An 18,417-nucleotide genomic window follows, 5' to 3' on the forward strand; every position below is an offset into this window, starting at 1 on the left:
GCACACGCGTGGGTCATGATTCGGCGCTTCTGCGCATGTGCAAAGCACGATTTAGCGTTTCTGCGCATGCACCAGTGCCGAAACCTGGAAGTAACCCATTCCGGTACTTCCAGGTTCGGCGCGGTGCGCAACCTGAAAACGCGCAACCTGAAGCGTCTGTAACCCGAGGTATGACTGTACTCACATGTGCAGTGATGCTGTAGGGTTCCATAAACCCTTAAAAATAAAAATCCTAGGGCAATTGCTTCTGTAGTAAATGAGCAAATTGGAAGAATATTTTCCTTCCATGAAATATAATAGACTTGCTTCTTGCTTATGCTCGGAGCCTGGAAAATATTAAAAAATGCTGATAAATATCTAAGGTGGCTCTATGGAGCAGGTTATTCTCAAAATTAAGCGTAGTTTAACTGAGCTAATTCATGGGAGCATCTTTATATCAACAAAGAGGGGCTTCGTTGTGGCTCCAGATAACAAAGAAACCATACAAATGCCAGGACGTAATGCAGAGGTCTCAGTCACTTTCAAATTGCACTTTCCAGTTTAACTTTTTAAATAAGACACACGTTTGTATATAATTTCTTTCTTTAAAAAAAAATCTATTGCATGTATTCTTTAAATATGAATATATTCTTCAAAATATATTGTTTAAAAACTTTTCCCTAGCTGCTCAGATGCGCTTTTTCAATATTTAGTTGATATATTATTAAAGGCACTACAAAATAGAAATCTCTGGAGTGCAGAACTTGCTAAAAAATAACCTTCATACCACAAATATGGTGAAAATAATTGCTAAAAACCTACCGCTGTGTAATAAACCTGCATAGAAGAATGGGCATTGGAAAAACGAGCCGTTTTAGAAATGTAGGAATACAGGCATATTAAAAATTTTTAAAACAGCCTAAAAAGTTAGTAAAAACTTCATATGTATAAAAGATTTCAAACTCGGTGATATCGTTGATATGAACTTCACTTTCAGGTTTCATCAGCAGTTTTCTGGCATCCAAATGTAAGTTATCCGCAGTAGGTTCTTTCTTCATAAATAGTAAAATGTTCCTTCAATGCAATCCCATCCCACCCCTCCCACCCCAGACCCTCTAACCCCCCCCCCAAAATGGCCAGCTGTTTCAATAGGTTTGATAGACATCGTGGATCGGAACCTGAAATGTTGCAGCTGGGAATGCCTGAGGGATATAACTGGCATAGCCGCCGTAAGCGGCTGCAGCGGCTGCAGCAGCGGCATTCTTCTGTAGTGTGGCTATCGTCGCCGTGGCTGGGGCAGCGAAGGGAACGTAACTTGCGCCATAAATCCCCGCAGCTGGGATTCTCTGCACGTTGGGAGCCATCGTGTACACGGGAGTTAAGGGCCGGCCCTGGAAATGACAACGGTGAAATCTCAATCCCTGAAATAGGTATTTTTCACCCCAAGAAAAGAAAGAAAAAAGTCTGCTGCAATATAGAATGGTAGAACTGTCGGAAGGAGCCACGAGGGTCATGCAGTCTGATCCCCATGTGAGACTCGAACCCACGACCGTGAGATGAAGAGTCTCATGCTCTATAGCTTGCATGCCACAGCATATTTTAGAAACCAGGCCACAACCTTTTTCTTGGAACAGTGAGAATTTGCTGTCTGTAACTTGGTCTCTTTCTGCCTTCCTCACACCAGCGTCTCTCAAACACCCTCAGTTTTGATAACATTTGGAGAATGTTATAAGAGGACTTTGTAATTCACTGTGAGGGGTGCTTTAGAAATAGGGACATGTTCTGATGATCATTGCTAGGGTTGCCATATTTTGAAGAGCAAAAAAAGAGGACCCTATGACGACTCTCATTTTAAATACCCCTACTATATGTAGGCTATAGAAGCTGTGATATATTGCTGAGGGGGGCAAGAGAAGAGAAGAGGAAAGCAACCACCAGTTATAGACATGTCTCAACCAGAAAGTATAACCAGAGACATTTTGACAAATTTAACCCACCCAGACGAAAATTTTACCCCTGAAAAAGAGGACGTGTCCTGGGAAAAGAGGACACATGGCATCCCTAATCATTTCCTATCCCCCTCAAAAAAACCTTTGAAATAATTTATGTTCAGATTATCTATCTTCGCACAATTGGATATGCCAGGTATTTGGTTGTGGCCCTGAAAATGTGTTGGTTTGGCACATCTTTCCTGCACACACAGGGTGGGGAGATTATTGTTTTGTGCTGTTTGTATTTTTATGATGTATTTTGTCCTTGTATTTTTATGCTGTGAGCTATGGATGAAGGGCGGTGTACAAATTTGATAAATAATAACAATATGCTCACACCAGATCCCAAATGCAAAGTAAGTGAACGAACTTGGAGACAGGTTGTCTCGTTTTCTCAACAAGGACACTCTCTCAACAACAGCATGGCAAGAAGCCAGGCTTTCTATGTACAAGGAGGGATAATCCAGTAGAACCACCTTGATCAAAATTTACCTGAAAAGGAGGAGGGGTTGAAACAGAAGGTAATACGGCGGCGGCTGCAGCTGCCGCCGCACTAGCAGGATCCTGCTGGACAGCAATGGGGCTGATGATATGCTCAACGGCGTGGATTTTCCCATCTTCGATCATCTTTGCTGTTGGTGCTGCTTGAAACACGGAATACTGGGTACCAATAGTTGGGATAGCCACTGAAATAGACCAGAACAGGATATTTTCAGTCTACGCTTGAGACAATCATAATCCTGGCACTCTTAACTTGGCATTTGTTGTTGTAGCTTTTAATCTAGCGTGATACGTATGGGTTCCAGAGCACATTGTGGAATGTCATGGAACATATTCCTTTCCTCGGATGCTGTCAGGCGTCAGAGGTTCCAATCCCCACGGTAGGTTGCCAGGAACAGATATGACAAGGAAAGTTCTTACCAATGCTTTTATTCAATATTCACAGAGAGAGGCTTAGAAATGCAGCCTCTTAGTGTAATGGTGTTGCTCTGAGTGAAAACCCACCCATCTGCCTCTCCCATTATGTATCATCCCTACGGTGGCTGGCCTATGCCTTCTGCCTCTGAGCTGTGATGGCCTGGGATTCGGACTCAGAGGCTGAACCTGAGGAATCCCAGGCTGCACAGGAGTCCCCGCCTCCAAAACCAGCTGAGCCGGGGCTGGGGCCTGAGCCTGAAGGGTCCTCACCTGTGCTGGATCCTCAGGTGCAGGCATCAGCTGAGTCTGCTCTGGCTCCTGAGGTGATGGAGGACCCATTGCCTGCAGGTGCTCCACTCTCAGCCCCGTCAAGGGAAGAGGAGGTTGCCTCTGGGTCTGGTAACCTTCCAGCCTCTACTAAGCTGCAGAGGCTCAGGGCAGAGAGGCGGAGGAAACTAAGTTCCTGCAGGAGGAGTGCTCGCCTCCAGGCCAGGAGAGGCAAGTCACCTGTGGACCGGGGCCGCCCTATGCCTCGGGGCAGATAAAAGCCAGTCAGCCCCAGTCCCAGGTTGCGGGAGCAACGTTGTTGCTAGCCTGTTCCTGCCTGCACCCTGTCCTGCCCTGTCCACCTGACTCCCCGCCTTGGACCCAGCTACAGCTTTGATGGACAGCCTCCATACCACACCATCAACCTCAGACTGGACTCGGACCTTGCCTCTTGGTTAGCCCCTGGGACCAGCACATGAGCTCTCTGCTCTCCTACTTTCAATGCCCGCCAGGTTCTGGGAGGGGGGTCTGGAATGTTTTCAGCTGTTCCCCCTCTGGTGCTTCTTCTTCATCCTCTCCCATTATTTTCCAGCTTTTCCTCTCATCTGCCTCTGAGCTGTGACCTCCCTCAAACCCCTGTTGTATTTCTGAACTGTCTTCTTCTTCTCTGGAAGGGTCAGGCTGGGAAAGTGGTCTCCACCATTCCTCCTCTGCCCAGTCCCTGACAGATGCACATGAAAGCTGCTTCTCTCTCTGATATGTGCATATTTGCTCACACGAGCAGGACACAACATTACTTGTGTTTTCCAACATGTTGGACCTAGGATGCAATCCAGTTTGATGACTTTGTGTGCACAGAGCTTTCCAAACTTTTCATGTTGGCGATGCACTTTTTAGACATGCACCATTTTGCGATGCAGTAATTCAGTTTTGCTAGCAAACCGGAGGCTAAACTAACTGCTTTCCAACCTCGGGAGGAACGTGGGAGCGTTTGCACGACACACCAACGTACTGCAGCCGACACACTAAAGTGTCGCGACACGCAGTTTGCAAAAGCTCTGGTCTACACAGAAGGGCTTTTGCTTTGGCAGATGCCTCCACTAAGAGAGGGGGAGGGGAGGCCAGTTTCGCCCATTCGCTCTGCTTCCTGAAGCCCCTCACACCACCTTTCACTTTGGTTTGGAGGGTCCCCCAGCTCTCAGAAGCTGATCTTCAGGGACTGCGGAGGAGAGGGGGAATTGGCACTAGGGATGAAGGAGAATTGGCACTCGGGGTGTGGGAGGAATTCAATTCAGTTCACATTTGAAGTCAAACCTCCTTTCTGAAACAAGAACTGAAAGACAGCCACCCTTTGAAATGTGCACTTTTCCAAACTTCGCAGTGAAGTTCTCCCTCCAAGTAATGCGTACAAAAATAGAACACTTTGGTAAAGGGTGCATTAACAAATGCATATGTTGTTGAAAATAGTATACAAAAAACGCATTCTGTTAGGGGGAAATTGCTCTGCAAAAATGTGTATATTTAGGGGAAATTGCATATGAACATGTGAATGTTAGGGGGAGAAATGCACTTAAATCCTGATGAATTTCCAGGAGGGCTTACTTCACCGACTGATGTGGAAATGGATTTAAGATTGGAAAAAAGGAGAAACAGGGAGAAACTGAAATTAGAACCATGGAATCACAGAATCGTAGAGTTGGAAGGGACCACCAGGGTCCGACCCTTGCAAGGCAGGACTCTTCTGCCCAACGCGGGATTCAAACCCACGATGCTGAGATTAAAAGTCTCATGGAATATGTCCAACTTTAATCGGCAGAACTTGCCTCTCCCCTGTAGGAAAGCAAAGAGCTCAAAGACGCCATCATCCACGAGGCCTCTCCCTGTAAAGTTTGGGGGGGAAAAGGACTGTAATAAACTTTTTCTCATATTTATACTTCCCTGGGCAACCAGCCGGGAACCTACTGTATAGGTTTGCAGGGAAAGCTGATATCTAAAAGCACCCTGAAAGGGAGAACATATTTAGCTCCCCATCTCAATAAATCATACTGACCAGTGCCGGGTTTAATGGCCACAGGGTTGACAGCAGACAATTCCAAATTGGGCACAAGTTCGTATCCTTTTTCTTGCTGTTTCCCTTTCCCTTCATGGTATCGGCTATATATGCCGCGGCCTGCAGAATAGCCCCCCAGGTACGAGCCTCTCGGGCCGGGGAGTCTGTTCCCTGCTGCACCTCGTCCTCTGCCTCGAACGCTGCCTGCTTGGGAATAGAAAACACACACCATACAATGGATCCGCTAAACTCACAAGGAAGCATTAGCATCCACTCGACTGGAAAGTCTAAATCTAATGCTGGAAGAAGGAAGGAACGAAGGGTTTACAAAGAGTGCAAGAGCCTTTTGCCTTATCTGTAGTACTGAATGTAAAGCCCAGTCATTAGCTATTAGGATTGCTACATGTTTTTATTTTAGCTTAAGGAGTATTTTAGTATTTTGCTATCTTCTTGTCTCATCGGTTGAGTGTCCTAGCAACATTTTCTAACACTGCTTTAGATGTCTGAGATACAGGTGATTCACAACTTGCGTGGGGACTTCGATTCCAAGGATTGCATGTAAAGTCAAAACTGCATATAACCAGGACAACCCCAGAACTGCCCCTGCATCATCATCTCGATCTTTCTGGACCTAAACAGGCCTTGGTCCTCATCCCCAAGCAAGGTAGAGAGCTTCATGGGCTCTGGGACGCTCTCACAAGAGCTTTCTGCAGCAGGAAAACCCTGCAGGCATCTCATTTTTGTGATTAAAGCTGGCCAACTGCCTAAGGGGGGGGGGACCCAAACAGCCCAAGGAATACTGAGTGTGATCTGAACACTCTGCACAGCAACATTTTGTTGCAGATCTCAGTTGCTAAAACCGATTACAGGTTGCAATAATGATAATAAGGTAAAAGGTAAAAGCTAAAGGATCCCTGGATGGTTACATCCAGTCAAAGGTGACTATGGGGTTGCGGCGCTCATCTCGCTTTCAGTCTGAGGGAGCCGGCGTTTGTCCGCAGAGAGCTTTCTAGGTCATGTGGCCAGCATGACTAAACTGCTCCTAGTGCAACGGGACACCATGACAGAAACCAGAGCACATGGAAATGCTGTTTACTTTCCTGCTGCAGTGGTACCTATTTATCTACTGGCACTGGCGTGCTTTCGTACTGCTAGGTTGGCAGGAGCTGGGACAGAGCAACGGGAGCTCACTCCATTGCGGGGATTTGAACAACCGACCTTCCAATCGGCCAGCCCAAGAGGCTCAGTGGTTTAGATCACAGCACAATAGTACATATGATAAAATGATATGATCACAAGCCATTCAGTTTTGCAAGGTTTTTTTTTGTGTTTTTTAATCAAGGGTTCGATTTATGCGAAACAACCAACAGATAATAGTTGACATGATAAATGCCTTTAGAAATCAATGGGAGTCGTTCATTTTTATGCAAGGATGTAATTTGGAAAAAACGTATCTATGAGCATACTGACATCTTTGAAGTGTCACTTTGTTGAAAGAAATTAACGGAATGGTTTTGGAGATGCTGTTGATCACAGGGAAAGAATGATGGCAGCTTCTACTAAAGGCTAGCAAAATGTGCTTCGTTCTTAATGGGCAGGGTCCATGTGGACAGAGGCCTTCTCTGTAGGACCTCCGGAGAGTGCAGTTCATCTCTGTGCTCTCTGCACTCTCCTGCAGAACACCAGGCAAGGGAAATTGGCCGTGCGTTTAAGGGAGTTTAAATGCTGGAAATTGGCCTAAAGGCGAAGACAACTAGGGGCCCACAGCAAAATGTTGCAGTGCATCGGAGTGCTCCGGTTAAGGTCTGCAACTGGCATGGAACTGCTCATCTACAGTGGTACTTCGGGTTACATACGCTTCAGGTTACACACTCCACTAAGCCAGAAATATTGCTTCAGGTTAAGAACTTTGCTTCAGGATAAGAACAGAAATCGGGCTCCGGCAGCGCAGTGGCAGCAGGAGGCCCCATTAGCTAAAGTGGTGCTTCAGGTTAAGTACAGTTTCAGGTTAAGTACGGCCCTCCGGAACGAATTAAGTACTTAACCCGAGGTACCACTATAAATGATACCAGAGCAGTTAACAATCTATAAACATAATGCAATGAAATCTACATTTAAAACCACAAGAGAATCCCTTCATTATAGCCGTGACTCAGCCATGAAGGTCACTGGGAGAATCAATAGAACCTACTTTACAGGGTTGTTGTGAGGGGGGGGGGGGAAACTAAGGGATATAAATGCAATCAACCAACTGTACTTTCGGGTGTTCTTGGGGCGGGGGGTTGAGACATGGGAGAGAAGATATTTTAAGAAAGTGCCTATTTGCTTTCCCATTCCCTAGAAACCTCCGCCCCAGTCTATAGCCCTAAAATTGGCAGGTCCAAATGCAGGGGTTTTTATTGCTGGTACCTCGGGTTAAGTGCTTAATTTGTTCCGGAGGTCTGTTCTTAACCTGAAACTGTTCTTAATCTGAAGCACCACTTTAGCTAATGGGGCCTCCCGCTGCTGCCGCGCCGCCAAAGCACAATTTCTGTTCTCATCCTGAAGCAAAGTTCTTAACCTGAAGCAATATTTCTGGGTTAGCGGAGTCTGTAACCTGAAGCATCTGTAACCTGAAGTGTATGTAACCCGAGGTACCACTTTACTGGCAGGGGTGGGGAGTGAAAAGGCTTAAAGGAAGCAGCAAATGGAAATGTTCCCTTTCCTTCTACCTCTGAAAGGTAGGGGTTATTTATTCACCTTTCAGCTTTGTAGAACCCTGCCTCCAATTCCTGCCTCCAGGTACTATAGCTTTTTAGGGGCTCAAGCAGGTGAATTCACCTTCCACCCATGGTCCTTGGAAAAAAAGAAAACCTTAACCACTAAGCTCAACAGTCTGTTTTCTCCTGCAGCTCTTTGAGCATTCTCCGTCTTCCTCAGACTGTTTTTGCCTCTCTCCCCCACCCATTTCTTTTTAAATTTGTAATTTAATACACATGCCTGTTGGGCTGTGTATTTTTAAATGTTTTATTTATTGTTTATGACTACCTTCGTCAAGTTGTAGTTGGGTATATTTTTCATGTCGTAAGCCGCGACAAATAAAATTACGTATGCACGTAGCCATGTCTAGAGTCGCATAAATTTGCCAAAACCCCTACCGTAGTGTTGGGAAGCCCTGTTTTGTTTCTGAACCACCAAGCATGGAGATACACAATTTAGTATTACGAGAAGTAACAATACAGGAAGTAGGCTCCTGGCCTTGGACAGAATGCTGGAGCCCTGATGCCTCCTTCCCAAAGTTGGGCAGGTGTTGGGAAGATGGCAGGAGGGCTCTTTGACCCTCTTGGGAGCATCGTACATGCTTCCATAAGCCGGTTAGAAGCTTCCCAGGATTTGGGAAGGAGGCAATACTCTAATTTACTGGGAATATTTCAGGGACTAGCCTAGTGCCCCTAGTCCACTGAAACTGGATTTCTTATGGACAGTGCCAATCCTGAATGTATTGGATTTGTGATCATTATGCTCATTTGCCTTCAGCAGCAGCAAAGCAGTAAAGCAGTAAGTCTCTGGTCTATTTTGGGGGAATCCTGCAACAAGTAAGTTTTTACTCTGCTAACTATACGCTGGAATCTGCTCTGGATCAATAACAACTAGAATTTCCATGCCACTGGTGTACTTAAGGAAAGCTGGCCCAGATAACCCCAAAGGGGGCCAAAAGTTGTCTACTAACCTTTCACAAAATATTCTCGATTTGGGCCAATCAGAGCATTATACGGATATCCATAATATGCCAGGGTGTAAGGATCACACGAGTAAACGTAGTTCGGCTGCTGAGTGACTTCAGGTGTTGCTCCTCCTTTCGCTGCTTTCTGGTAGCGGGTGTACTGTTCCTTGTCTACTGGCTTGGCTAAGGTAACTTCCAGGCACGACCCTTCAAGTTCAGTCCCATTGAGATTATTCATGGCATGAACAGCATCTTCCCGACTCGTGAAGTGTACAAAGGCATAATCTCGTATTTTTTTAACCCGTTCCACACATCCGGGGTTGAACTGCCCAAACACTTTCTTAATTGTATCCTCGGTGGTTTCAATCATCAAATTCCTCACGTACAGGATTTTGACCGTCTCCATGACATCTTCGTCAACATCGATTTCCGGCTCGGCCCAGTCAACTGCAATCTGGTGACCCCAAAGCTGGATTCGGCCAGGCATCAGTTTCCTCCTCGCCATGGCGGCTGCCCTGTGGCTTTCGTACTCCACGAAGGCAAACCCTCTGTTTTTCATCTTATCCGCTGCGCTGGCGTACACAATGACGTCGAGCACGCCTTCCGTCACCTTGGAGATCTCTTCTAGAATTTCTTCTCTCTTTTTCATTTTGGGGATCCCTCCGATGAACAGCCTACAGTTGTCCACGCTGCAGCACACCCCTAAAAGCCTCCCTGGACGGATTTCGTAGTTGTTCAGCTCTTTGACGGCACGCTTGGCTTCGTATTTTTGGGTGTACATCACAAAGGCGTAGCCACGGTTTTTCCCGTCAAAGTCCATCATCAGCCGCATTTCGTAGATTCTCCCCGCGGTTTCGAAAACGGGCACTAACTCGTCCTCGTAGACGTCGCGAGGGATTTTGCCCACAAAGACTTCGCATCCGCGGGGAGGATGAAGCCCTTCCCAGCCCGGTGGGGGTCCACCATACTTGCGCTGCCCATTCTCTTGTACCATGGCGTAACCCGTACGTTCTATTAGTTGCAGAAGCGCAGCTTCGTTTGGTGCGCCGGCCACACCTTCGGGGACCTTATTTGACTGCATATTGGAAGAATCGTTACTCATCCTGGCAGTGGAGTCTTCAGCTGTCATTATGTCCTGATCATTCAAAGTACCTGAACAAAGAGGTCAGAAAGGAGGACGTTAGATGCAGCCGGCAACATGGGAACGTTTCTCTCGCATGAGATCTGGGTAGTTCTTGGAAGGGAAGTGCGATTACGAAGAGGCAAACATACACCTAGCAACAAGATTTGGCTCGGTTCGTATATGGCAACGTTGACATGCAAACAAACTCTTCTCGACAAAGCACGACACGTGGTCTGAAGATGGGTTCTGTAACAAGGCCCATGTGAAAGTAAAACAAAACCCTGCCAAGATCCTTCTCCCATCTACACGGAAGTAGGGGACGAGAGCTCACGCGAGCCCCATGCTTGGCTGGGTTTGCTCCGGTTGGTCCAGGCAGCACTGCCAAACCACGGTTCAATGTACAGCAGTACCTTGGCTCTCAAATTCTGGTTCTGGGACTCTGTTTGAGTCCTGAAACGGTTCGAAAACCAAGGCACAGCTTCCGATTGGCTGCAGGAGCTTCCTGCACTCAAGCAGAAGCCGCATTGGATGTTCAGCTTTCGAAAAACATTCACAAACCGGAACATTTACTTCCAGGTTTGCAGCGCTCGGGAGCCGATTTGTTAGGCAGCCAAGCCGTTCGACTACCAAGGTACCACTTGGAACAAGATGTAGGGTGAAGGTTCTTAGGAATTGTTGGGCATTAATAACACAAGTTTGAAAATTGGTCTAGCTATGCGATTTCTATAAAAGTCGCCATGAAGCAGTTTTCCACGTTGCTTACTGGTTTGGCTTGCAAGGTTGCAGAGTTGCTGCTTAAAAGGATACTGTTTCCTCGCATGGTAATGAAGATGCTAACATAGAACATATTCAGGAATGCTTACAACCTAGATCCTCTCTGTAGAACAGCCTTTCCCAATGCGATGCAGTCTAAGTGGCCGCTGAGACCATATAATACTGGTCCTGAAAGACCTACATTGCCTCCCAGTACGTTTCCGAGCACAATTCAAAGTGTTGGCGCTGACCTTTAAAGTCCTAAACGGCCTTGGCCCAGTATACCTGAAGGAGCATCTCCACCCTCATTGTTCAGCCCAAACACTGAAGTCCAGGTCCAAGGGCCTTCTGGTGGTTTCCTCGATGCAAGAAGTGAGGTTACAGGGAACCTCCTTGGCAGTGGCGCCCGCATCCCATCAGATGTCATGGAAATAAGCAACTATCTGACTTTTAGAAGACATCTGAAGGCAGTCCTGTTTAGGGAAGTTTTTAATGTTTGATGTTTTATTGTGTTTTTAATATTATTTTGGGAGCCACCCAGAGTGGCTGGGGAAACCCAGCCAGATGGGCGGGGTATAAATAAATACATTAAAAATAATAATAATAATAATAATAATAATAATAATAATAAGTGTTTTGAACTACAAGTCCCTGCAGCCCCAGTCAGCAAAGATGTGCAGAGCCGTCCCAACCTTATTTTTGAAAGCATGCCTCCTCCCGCAATGATTTAATGCAGCCAAACTCTTACTTAAAAAAGAAATATTAAAACACTATTTAACATTTGAAAACAAGATGACTAGAACAGATGATGCGAAGATGTGGAGGACGGAAAGGGATTAGTGATCTGATGCGCAGACACAAAAATGTTACAACATCCCAGGATGAATCTTATTAGACTCCAGTTATTTTTCCAAGGGGCATTTTGATCAGGGTACTTTTGATATGAAAACTTGGGACGGATTTCATATAATCGCATATTGTCCTTAACAGTCATGAGAATCTTAGCCACAAGCTCAACCCACACATGCATACACACAAGTCAAAATCTTCAATCTATTCCCCTGAAGATCGCTGGGGCTCTTTTATTCCTCTGTTGCTGTTATACTTTCTCCGACACACAGTGTATCAATAAAAGGCAACTGACCCCCCCCAAAAAGAGATGATATAATGTTGACAAGGTGGAGCATTTCTTTATTTTATTTTTTTATTTTGACAAAGTAATAATCATAAATAAATAAGAATAAAAAGTGCCCCCCACCACTGAGACCATTCCATTGTAACTATCCAACCTCCCAAAATTTCAACACCTCTTGTGATGGTTTGAGCCCTTTCCATTTTAACAGCACAAATTCTACAAACACCTTTCATGTCTCCTCAAAATCATTTCTCCTGCATATTCCCTCTCTTATCTTGATGGCACATGTTAATTTATCATTAATAGCTATATCCCACAACTCTACCATTCTTCCATTTTATATTCTCCTTACCCCTTCCACTTCCTAGCTATAATAATTCGTGCGGTTGTCAATAAATTTGTGAGCAAGCCTTTCAGAGGCTGCGAACCTTCCACCCCATCGTAAATTGACAACAATGCTACCTCTGGACTTTCGGTCAGCTTTAACGCAGTGATTTCTGTTATCTCCTTAAACACTGAGCATTTATTTATGGCATTCCCACTGTATTAAGTTAGCTGTAGCACTGCAGATGAAGTTGAAACAAAATGGCAGTTGAAAGGGGTAGGTAGAAATTTCCTAAAGTGTTGCCCTAAGAATGCAAAACAGTTTCATTTTAAAAGCTACAGTGAGCGAAATTTACTAGGTTCATTGTAAAGGAATTTGGAAAATAATAATGATGCCCATTAAGAAAACATAGCCTTTCTTGTGGAACTGTGTCAAACAGTCCCCTACTTTCCACCAGTAAATTAGGATGGAGCTGTATAAATGGCAAGTACCATTTCTGGTTATTTCATTCCGTTGCTCTAACAAAACATGCAGAGTTTTCATCAATGCAAACCTGATGTTGGCATGTCGTCCATCTATCTATCTATCTATCTATCTATCTATCTATCTATCTATCTATCTCTGCTCATCTGCATAGCATAATTTGGGGACGGGGAGCTTCTGGTTTATGGGCCTAATCTGGTCCGCCAAGTCTACTGATGCAGCAACTAGGACTCTCCTCAGGCCATGTCTCCTTCCCCTCCTCCTCTGTCTTGCTTGTGGAGGAAGGTCTCGCTCCTCCATCACTAACTCACTTGGTAACCTCTCCTGCACTGCATTTTCTTATTGAGTACAGTGGTACCTCGGGTTACATACGCTTCAGGTTACAGACTCCGCTAACCCAGAAATATTACCTCACGTTAAGAACTTTGCTTCAGGATGAGAACAGAAATCGCAGGGGGGCGGCATGGCAGCAGCGGGAGGCCCCATTAGCTAAAGAGGTGCTTCAGGTTAAGAACAGTTTCAGGTTAAGTACGGACCTCCGGAATGAATTAAGTATGTAACCAGAGATACCACTGTATTGAGAAAGGGTAGCTCTTTCCACAGGACACTGTGAGGAACCCAAGCTGAGAAACATTGGCCCCAGATTTAGCCAAAGCTGTTAAGCGCAGCTACGAGGGAACCGCGGTTTATGCAGAGCTTACAGGCTGTTTCACGCAATGCAATAGCAACACTTCACTTCAGGTAGGGTTGTTGCCATATTTCAAACGGTGAAAAGCTGGACAGAAAAGTTGCTGAGCTTTTAAAAAAAGGTTTTGCCCAAAGTTATTGCGCTTTGGGGGGGGGCAAAATAGCAAGAGATTTCGCAAGTCCGCTCACCCCTCTTGGTGTGGCGGTGTTGCAGGATGGCAGAGGCTCCACCAGGGCCCCGACGAGGGAACTGGAAGAGTGGTGCCCTTCCTGATTGAGAACTGGATCCTAGCCTGCACCCAGCTTTGGCAAATGGGGATGTAGGCTAGGGATTCAGGCTGTGCCGGAGGATGGAGCTGACAGAGCAGGTAGGTTTTCCTCGCATCCACCCCTTGCCCATTTAAACAGCCTGCACTTGGGGTATTACCTGTTTGCTCTTTTCCCTGCCTGCCCACCCTCGGTTTAAGCTGATAGTCAATGACTTTGCTGTGGCTACGGTGGTCGCTGTTTTTTAAGGGGCCGGGTAGGAACTTGCCCACTGGGCTAATTGGCACCCAACCGGTGGTTTTGCCTACCTCTTAGCAATTGTCTCAACTGGTTGGGCATTGGGGCAATCCTTTGTTTTGGATGGAGGAGAGGTTGTAGTCTCCGCCTGCCCCTTCAAACGCTGGAGTATCCCGTTAAAGGGATCCAGGGGGAGTGGCCACGTCCATGTGGCCAGGCAGAGGCCAGGGCCGAAGACATACCCCCAGACAGCAGTCACCCTATTTGATGTAAGTCTTAGGAACCCCCATCTGGATTGACCACGGAAGTATTCTAGCGGGCCGGAAGTATTTTGATTGCCCCATGCCCAAGCCAAGCCTCTTTCATCTATATTCAATAAAACTGTGGCCTGTTTTGACCCCAAACCAGTCTCATTGGTCTCTTATTTGCATGGATTGGGAGTATGGGAAGCCCGATGCTTGGTCCTGCAATAGAAAAGTAAGTTGTGGGAGGAAATGGTTGTTTGAACTAACCCACAGTGTGCTAAGGCCACGATGGAATGGACCACCCTCATCACAGAAAAGTTTGTATACAGCTGTATCTGTGCTAAGTATGACACAACTGAAGATATCATGGTGAAGGCCAATCAGCAGTGCTTTGAGATTATCTGTTTATTGAATATAAATTCTTCAATTTGCAGGGAGATTAGACAACATTGGCTATTAATTGAATACTCATCCTGATTTGTTTGTGAGGAGGCTAGAGGTTGTATCAAGCAAGCAATCATCCAATACTTTCCAGGCATTTTTCCTGTTCCTGGTGTCAGACCTCCAAAACCATCTCAGTGGTGCAACCTGAATTTTAATCCCACCTGAAAAATTAGTGACAGCCCATGAGTTTTAACATCAAACCACTATCCTAGCACTGCTCCCCAACCCTCTGCTTTGAACTGGTGTTCAGCCTGCTTTAGAAAGTTAGAATCATGTTCTAGCTCAATGGTTGTAAAAATGACATTCAGTGTCCCAAGGGCTGACAAGGTCCTGGCATGTCAAGGTGTCACAAGATGACAGCTGTTGGGACAACAGCCTGCTGGGTGTATTTAAAGAGAAGGGAGGGGGGAGAGAGTGCATTAATCCAGCAGAGAGGTAGCTTGAAACTTTGTGTAAGCTAAGAGGAGCTCGGAGATGTTGTGGTCACAGATGATGTGCTTAGGATACTGATACTGAGCTCAATAGGATACTGATTCCATCACCCTCTTCTCTGGACCAGGAACCCTTTTTTCTTCAATAAAGGAAAATAGTACCGCTTCCGGAATATTCTGTCCAAAGCAGAATAAAGACCCCTCTGCAAGTGTGTGCATTTAAAGCAGCATGCGGTTCTGAGGTAGTTGTCCCCTCCTCATACCTCCACAACGAGAGCACACAAGCAAATAGGCACGGGCTAGAAATCAACACTGAAATTTCACATGCATTTGGGCGGTCGGATCATAATGTGATACCCACCTACTTCGCAGCAAAGCATAACGTGATTATGGAGCAGAAGGCATCCCCCGCCCTCACCTCGCCCGGACTGGGTTGTTGGTTTATGACCAAAAAAAAAAAAAAGATGCATACAAATGTGGAGGCATCTTTTTTTGTATTTAAAGGGTACCGCAAGTTCAAGCCCGGGCAAAAGGAAATGCCACTGTCTGAAACCAAACAGAGCAGCTGCTAGTCAAAGTGGAACACACTCAGCTGGTCCAATGATATCATTGTGTAAGGCAGAGCATCTCTAGCTTTACTACTATGAAATGAATATTTTGTGGGACCCACAGGGTTTCTTATGTTTATAAATGTGATCCTGGGCTAAGAAGGTTGGGGTGTAGAGATTTCCCTCCTGCTGTTTTTTGAGCTGCAGTCTAAGAATTGTTTTCAATTTAAATGCAAGATATACACTGCTGTCAATATGCAGCTGCCTGCTTGGTTTAAAAGCACATATTGTTTTACTGCATTATTATTATTAAACAAACAAACAAACAAACAAACAAACAAATAATCATTTATACCCCGCCCATCTGGCTGGGTTTCCCCAGCTACTCTGGGCTGCTTCCAACAGAATATTAAAAACAATACAGTGTCAGACATTAAAAACTTCCCTAAACAGGGCCGCCTTCAGTTGTCTTTTAAAAGTAAAATAGTTGTTTATTGCCTTGACATCTGCTGGGAGGGCGTTCCACAGGGCAGGTGCCACTACTGAGAAGGCCCTCTGCCTGGTGCCCTATAACCTCACTTCTCGCAGCGAGGGAACCGCCAGAAGGCTCTCGGTGCTGGACCTCAGTGTCTGGGCTGAACGATGGGGGTGGAGATGCTCCTTCAGGTACACAGGACTGAGGCAGTTTAGAGCTTTAAAGGTCAGCACCAACACTCTGAATTGTGCTCGGAAACATACTGGGAGCCAATGAAGATCTTTCAGGACCGGTGTTATATGGTCTCGGTGGCTACTCCCAGTCACCAGTCTAGCTGCCGCATTCTGGATTAATTGCAGTTTTTGAGTCACCTTCAAAGGTAGCCCCACGTAGAGCGCATTGCAGTAGTCCAAACGGGAGATAACTAGAGCATGCACCACTCTGGCAAGATAGTATTATTTGAATTTATATACCGCCCTATACATGGAGGTACATAAAAGTTTGTGCCGTGTTTATTCCTGCGTAACTTGAATAAAATATTGTGGGAGCCCGGGTAAGCCCTGCTCACATAATCAATCACATGATGCAGCGCGCATATACCATTTGAATGGCAGTGCCCATCAACTTGGGGGGGGGCTCTAGCCCCCTCAAATATTTTATTGGCGGAGCTGAAGCCCCCATGGTCCCTAGGAGTTGTTCTCACAGTGTATTATCATGCTAGCCTTTGAAAAATTACAAAGTCGGTGGAGGAGAAAGCAAACCTGCAAATCGGACTAAAATAAGAATTATTAATAATAATAATTTTATTATTTATACCCCAGCCATCTAGCTGGGTTTCCCCAGCCATTCTTGTTCTGGGTAAAAGTTTAAACACCATGCAAATCTTAGGCTCACAGGACTTCTAATATCCACAAAAATGTTGCACGAGTAGTTTCTGTCTGAAATTAAAAGATCTGGCAGATTTGCACGAAAACTGATTTCAGTGGGACCTCCTTCCAAGGAAATGCCATTAGGAATGGTAGTGTTTCAACTTTCCTGCTCTTGCACGCAAAGCGTCATCCCACCCCCCCACCCCACCCCCAATTCGCAGTTTGGACTCTTTCATAATCTCCACCTTGCGCCCATGAAAGCTTAAGGTATCATTTAGTTATTCATTAAACCCAGGTGCCAATGACCAACTTGCACATGCCTTTAACTGCATCACCTCTGTGTGGAAGGGGAGAGGGAGGGGGGACGGAGAAGCGAGAGGGAAAGCAATCATTACGGCTGCGCAAATTTATCATATCTGCGGAACTGAACTGCAAAGTGCAGCAATTTGTGCCTGATCTCTGAACTGTGAAGGCCGTGCAAAACTTTGAACCTTTTGCTGAAATGGAAAGACACAATAACTAGTCTTGGCTGAGCAAGTGCCAGATTAAGTTACCTCTGCTCAGTGTTAATGTAACATAGTTTTTGTGGGGGGGTTTGTGTGTGTTTTAAATGTTTAACTAGGACAGGGGGACTTCGTAGGGTATTGTGGTATTTAAGTGAGGGGCAGGAACCGGTGCAATTTACACTCGGGTTCAAAGTTTAATTCTGGTTGAAAGTTCACCTAGAGTTTTTTTATTCCATTCTGAAAGAAGTGGAATGAGACACAAACTTTGAAATCTTCCCTTTGTTGCACCCCACCGATGTTGCTCTACCTAAGCCAAAAGGTAGGCTCTGAAAGATTCATATAGATTTACACTGGGGAAATAAGTTAGAGAGGATTTGCCCCAACTATTTGAAGCACAATACACCTGTATTTCTATCAGAACAAGCACACGAAAGCTCGTTAAATTGGCTCCAAAATAGTCCTTATACCTTTTCTCCCCAGTAAAACTGGAATTCAGTTGCTTTTTCTGAAGATTTAAATGCCACCGTTATAAACGTGAAACTGTGTTAGAAAACTACACAAAACAAACCAGCCCTAGTTTGAACTGATGCCAATGTCACAAGAAGTGCATCTAAACCATCTCTCTTAAACACCTGAAACCCATTTTTTCTATTTCAGAACTGCAGTTCAGGAATACGATGCAAGCCTAGAATGCGTTTTTGGTATTTTCATATCACAAAATACATAAAGATTGAACCTGGGGGGAAATTAAACAATTTCCCCATTTATTTAATGAAACACAAGCACAATTCTCTGTTGTCAGCACGAGCTTTTCCTTGTGTGAAACTTCCATTACTCAGCCCTTTGAAAAGTGAAAATACTACACAAAATGCTGCACAAACTACACCACTGAAACATTGTATAAGCACAATATGGAAGCATTCTGCTTAAAATTATGTTTGCATAATACAGCAATGCTTCTTAGTGTAGACAAACAGTAAT

The 18,417-nt window shown here is 45.4% G+C and overlaps 1 protein-coding gene across 10 annotated transcripts in view; it reads right to left on the reverse strand.

Annotated features, from left to right (window-relative positions):
* Positions 1 to 1,104: 1,104 nt before the first annotated feature.
* Positions 1,105 to 18,417, reverse strand: part of RBM47 (RNA binding motif protein 47) — an 87,414-nt gene continuing 70,101 nt past the window's right edge. For 7 of the 10 annotated variants that reach the window (XM_081020010.1, XM_081020014.1, XM_081020017.1 and 4 more), the window contains 4 exons: positions 8,915 to 10,060; positions 5,206 to 5,412; positions 2,463 to 2,656; positions 1,105 to 1,370 (listed from right to left, as the gene is read on the reverse strand). In XM_081020010.1, the coding sequence (XP_080876136.1) occupies positions 1,125 to 1,370; positions 2,463 to 2,656; positions 5,206 to 5,412; positions 8,915 to 10,037 (1,770 nt within the window). In that variant the 5' untranslated portion in view covers positions 10,038 to 10,060 and the 3' untranslated portion in view covers positions 1,105 to 1,124. Of the gene's footprint in view, positions 1,371 to 2,462; positions 2,657 to 5,205; positions 5,413 to 8,914; positions 10,061 to 18,417 lie in introns of those variants that run through there. The other 3 variants (XM_081020019.1, XM_081020018.1, XM_081020011.1) reach the window with 3 other exon arrangements.

This window comes from Podarcis pityusensis, assembly GCF_964106645.2.
Source record: "Podarcis pityusensis genome assembly, chromosome: 9".
Classification (NCBI taxonomy): domain Eukaryota; kingdom Metazoa; phylum Chordata; class Lepidosauria; order Squamata; family Lacertidae; genus Podarcis; species Podarcis pityusensis.